Source organism: Penaeus chinensis, chromosome 42, assembly GCF_019202785.1.
Source record: "Penaeus chinensis breed Huanghai No. 1 chromosome 42, ASM1920278v2, whole genome shotgun sequence".
In the NCBI taxonomy this organism is placed as follows: domain Eukaryota; kingdom Metazoa; phylum Arthropoda; class Malacostraca; order Decapoda; family Penaeidae; genus Penaeus; species Penaeus chinensis.
In genome coordinates this window covers 3869283-3874282 of record NC_061860.1, presented here as the reverse complement: position 1 = coordinate 3874282, position 5000 = coordinate 3869283, and the positions used below count along the sequence as shown (strand labels likewise).

Here is a 5000-nt window from a genome sequence, read left to right as displayed (position 1 = left end):
TTAGTCAAATGAACGTTTATCTGAATTATCAATAAGAAAAATAAAAAAAATAAGACATCATTATTCGATGCAATATATATATATGATAATTAATTTTATTTTTATCATGATGTATTATTATTTTTTTAAAGGTTCTACGCAATGAGTTTACGAGTAATTATAATATATTTTTTAATTCGGCAATATCTTTCATCTCTACGCAGGGATGAAAAACCGACATAGCATTTTTATCTCGGATCCGTTTATAGCTCTGTAAAGTGGTTAATGTGACCATCTCTTTAAAAGGATGTTGTCAGGTTTGTCAAGAGTTGTCAGGTTAGAAGGATGTTCTTAAGTTGCTGTCAGGTTGTCAAGGGTTGTCAGGTTAGAAGGATGTTGTCAAGTTGCTGTCAGGTTGTCAAGGGTTGTCAGGTTAGAAGGATGTTGCCAAGTTGCTGTCAGGTTGTTATTAGCTTTGTATAGTTGTCGGGTATTCAGATTATCAGTATGTCAAATTGTCAAAATGTTATCAACGCAAGTACTCTGTTTATCTTTCTGTTTAACTATCTGTCTATTTATCTGTCGTTCAAATCTATCCGTGTTTGTATGTCTATTAGTCTATCTATTTGTCTGTATGTTTTTTGTTTTTTTATCTACCTATCAATCAGTCAGTCCATTTACAGCCTTACTTATAATATCCTCTTTCAGCCACGATAGATAATATGACATCTTATCTCATTATTACGACAGATGATATGGAGAGAAAAATACACGCACACACACATACACACTCACACACACACACACACACACACACACACACACACACACACACACACACACACAACACCGACAACACACACACACACACACACACACACACACACAACACCGACAACACACACACACACACACATACAATACACACACACACACACATATATATGTGTATATATATGTGTGTGTGTGTGTGTGTGTGTGTGTGTGTGTGTGTGTGTGCGTGTGTGTGTATAAAACGACCGACAAATTCCTCGAAACAAACCTTCGTCAGAATATGCCTCTTGGCCACGATGGACAGTATGAAGGGATACTGACAATACGAAAAGGAATCGGGTTTCTCCGGCAGCTGCCACGTCCTGTACTCCGTCATGAGGTCCAGGTGATCCAGGGCGTGGTTGTAGAACTCAGTGTAGTGCAGGAGAGGAGGCTGAGAGGACGTGTTGCTGGCATCTGGAGGCGGGAGGGAGAGGGAGGGAGAGGGAGGGAGAGGTTAATAGATTGCTTGAATGGGAGAGAAAGAGAGAGAGAGAGAGAGAGAAAGAGAAAGAAATAGAGAGAGAGAGAGAGGAAAAGAAAAGAGAGAAAGGGAAAAAAAAAGAAAGAAAGAGAGAGAGAGAGATAGAGAGAGAGAGAGAGAGAAAGAGAGAGAGAGAGAGAGGGAGAGAGAGAGAGAGAAAGAGAGAGAGAGAGAGAGAGAGAAAGAGAGAGAGAAAGAGAAAGAGAGAGAGAGAGAGAGAGAGAGAGAGAGAGAGAGAGAGAGAGAGAGATGGAGATGTTGCTGTTGTTGGTGTTTGGAAGAGTAGATAATGAGAATGTATTGTTGGGTAGATGTAATTAATAAGAGTGGAGACTTATAGTAAAAGCATGTCAAAACGCCGAAAGGTTATCGCTTGCGCTTTGTAAATACTTATTCTCATTCTTCCCCTTGATATATTTGCTACAATAAACTATGGAAGATAAACTATTGTAGATAACCCATGGAAGGAAAGAAATATACACAAAACAAACACGAAAATAAACGGTCAAATACATACACGGAGACACATAAAGATTTAAAAAAAAAAAAAAAAAAAAACATACACATAAAATAACAACAGCCAAAACTAAAGGAAAATGCATATATATATTATATATATATTCATATATATGTGTGTGTATGTATATATATATATATATATATATATATTTATATATATATATATATACATAGAGAGAGAGAAAGAGAGAGCGTAAACACGTAAAAAAAATAAAAAAAAAATACTTCACTACAAACACACACAAATAAACATGAAACCGCAAAAATAACTTCCCCCCCAAAGAAATAGAAACAACCACAAAATCAACTCACAGATGATCGCCAGCACCTTGGTGGCGGTCGGAATCCACCACTTGCTTTTACTGAGGGGCGGCAGCGAGCGGTCAGGCGGAGGGAACTGCCTGACGGTGATGAACTGGATGACGAAGCCGACGATCATCCTGAGTCGGGGCACCTCCAGGCTGGAAGAGGAGGGAAGGAAGGGTGAGTGCGGGAGAGGGGGGAGGGAGGGATGTAAGCAGCGAGAGAACGGGAGGGAGAGGGTGGAGGGTGTGGAGGGGGTGGGGTGGAGAGGGAGAAGGGAGGGAGAGGGTGGAGGGTATGGAGGGGGTGGGGTGGAGAGGGAGAAGGGAGGGAGAGGGTGGAGAGGGAGAGGGTAGAGAGAGAGATGGGAGGGTGGGGTAGGAGAGAAGGGAGGGGAGGGAAGGAGGGAGAAACTGAGAGAGAGATAGATACACAGACAGAAACAAACAAACAGAGTAAGAAACAGACACAAAGAGAGTAAAAGAGAGAGCGAGAGATAGATAGAGAGAGGGAGAGAGAGAGAGAAAGAAAGAAAGAGAAAGACAGAGACACAGAGAAAGAAAGAGAAAGAAAGAAAACAAGAGAAAGACAGAGACACAGAGAGAGAAAGAGAGAAGCAGAACCCAAGAAAAATAACAAGACGCAACAGCGCCACCAACCACAGCGAGAGACAAAGGCCGAGACACTCACGTCCTGAACCAGTTGACGAGGAGCTGGTGGTCGCCATTGGACAGCGACGTGATATTCCTGAGGACGTGAGCAAGGACCGTGTACGAGGACTGCGTCAGGAACACGGGCGTCTGCAGGAGGATGAAGAGCGCCCTCACCCTGTCCTTGCTGAAGAGGTGAGGTCGCTCCTGCAGAAGGGCGTTGATGACCGCCTTCAGGAAGTGTTTGTGGACTACTGAAGGCTGGAAATTGGGAAAGGAGGGAAGGTGTGGGAATTAGGATATTTTTATGTTTATTTGTGTATCAATTTAGTTTATTTTGCTTATCCATATTATCATTATTCAAACTCGATTCAGAAAGCAATCTAAGCTTCACCATTTGTTCAAAACTATTAACATCAATGATCACTGACAGTATTAATATATATATATATATATATATATATATATATATATATATAAACGTGACAACTAACTTCCTTCTAAGAAAAAAATATCTAAATCCCAAAAGAGAAAAGAATAAACAAACTTTTTTGAGGCAATAAAGCCAACAATAAAGACAAACAAACAACAAACAAAATTAAGTCACCGTTAACACCTATTAATCAAACGTGTGTGTCTGTGTGCATGCCAAGCTTACTTACCATCTCATGCACAGAATCATGAACAGTGTAGACCAGTTCCATTTTGAGCCCGGGGTCGTCCGCGCGGGCGCCGTCGAAGTCTGGATCTCGCTGTTGGTAAGGAGAACGATTTGCTTTATTGCAGAAGGAATTGGTTTGATAAAGAAATAATAAGTTTGATAAAGAGCGACTTGGTTTATTGCAGAAGGAATTGGTTTGATAAAGAAATAATAAGTTTGATAAAGAACGATTTGGTTTATTACAGAACAACCTTGTTAAATGAAGAAATAATAAATTTGATAAAGAAAGACTTGGTTTATTACAGAACGACTTGGTTTATTATAGAACGACGTGGTCTATTTCAGAACAAATTTATTTCATCAATTTATTTTCCTCACACAACCTTGTTTTACGGAACATCTGACACTCACATTCTATCCTACAGTAACCGTTAGTTGCACGTGACCCAGAAGTAGCAAGTCCAGTTTTATATATATATATATATATATATATATATATATATATGATACTAGTTATCTTTATTTTTATTAAGGTTACCGACCCTTGGATAATCCGTGAAATGGTGATTCCGATATCTATTGCTACGAGACCAACGGATCGATCAGGGAAGGCAGTAAATAGAGCAAATGTAGACTGTATACTTGAGCTAGATGTGTGCATGATTCATGATTTTTATGAAAGGTCAAAAGGTCAGTAAACAAGGGGTAGTTTTTATTTATAAAATGGAGGTTTACTTGTTGTTAATGTTGATTCATGGTGTGGTTATGGTTGTTATTGACATTATTATCATTGCTATCGTTAGTTGATTAGTTTTGTTATCACTGTTATTCTCATTTTAATCCTATTCCTCATCATCATCATCTTCACCATCATCATCATCAACATCCTCACCTCACTCCTCCTCCTCACCATCCCCCTCCTCCTCACCATCCCCCTCCTCCTCACCATCACCATCCCCCTCCTCCTCACCATCCCCCTCCTCCTCACCATCACCATCCCCTTCCTCCTCACCATCCCCCTCCTCCTCACCATCACCATCCCCCTCCTCCTCCCCCTCACCATCCCCCTCCTCCTCACCATCCCCCTCCTCCTCACCATCACCCTCCTTCTCACCATCACCCTCCTCCTCGCCATCCCCCTCCTCCTCACCATCCCCCTCCTCCTCCCCCTCACCATCCCCCTCCTCCTCACCATCACCCTCCTTCTCACCATCACCATCCCCCTCCTCCTCACCATCCTCACCATCTATCCTCACCTTGAACGTGGCGCATATGCTGGCGTAGGATTCGAAAGTGTCGAAGTAGAATTTCTTCATTTCGGTGTAATTCTTCGTCTCCTTCGATTTTCTCACTTCTTGCCTGAGGAGAGATGTTTTTTGTGTGGTGTAGGATACCAATTATAACTTTGTAAAGTATTATAGGTGTTACTTTTATCGTTGTTATTGTTGTTGTCATTGTTGTTGGTTGTTATCATTATTATTGTTATCATTATTATTATTATTAGCAGTAGTAGTATCATTTTTTCTATTATCATCATCGTTATTATCAATATCATTCTAATAATTATTATTATTATTTAAATAACTATTAT

The 5000-nt window shown here is 40.5% G+C and overlaps 1 protein-coding gene across 2 annotated transcripts in view; it reads right to left on the bottom strand.

The window, feature by feature from the left end:
- LOC125048059 (probable E3 ubiquitin-protein ligase HECTD2) overlaps window positions 1-5000 on the bottom strand; it is a 68088-nt gene that overhangs the window by 6148 nt on the left and 56940 nt on the right. For both annotated transcript variants that reach the window (XM_047646690.1, XM_047646691.1), the window contains exons 7-11: window positions 4666-4768; window positions 3411-3500; window positions 2789-3009; window positions 2108-2256; window positions 1022-1209 (exon numbers count right to left, since the gene is read on the bottom strand). In XM_047646690.1, the coding sequence (XP_047502646.1) occupies window positions 1022-1209; window positions 2108-2256; window positions 2789-3009; window positions 3411-3500; window positions 4666-4768 (751 nt within the window). The remainder of the gene's footprint in view (window positions 1-1021; window positions 1210-2107; window positions 2257-2788; window positions 3010-3410; window positions 3501-4665; window positions 4769-5000) is intronic.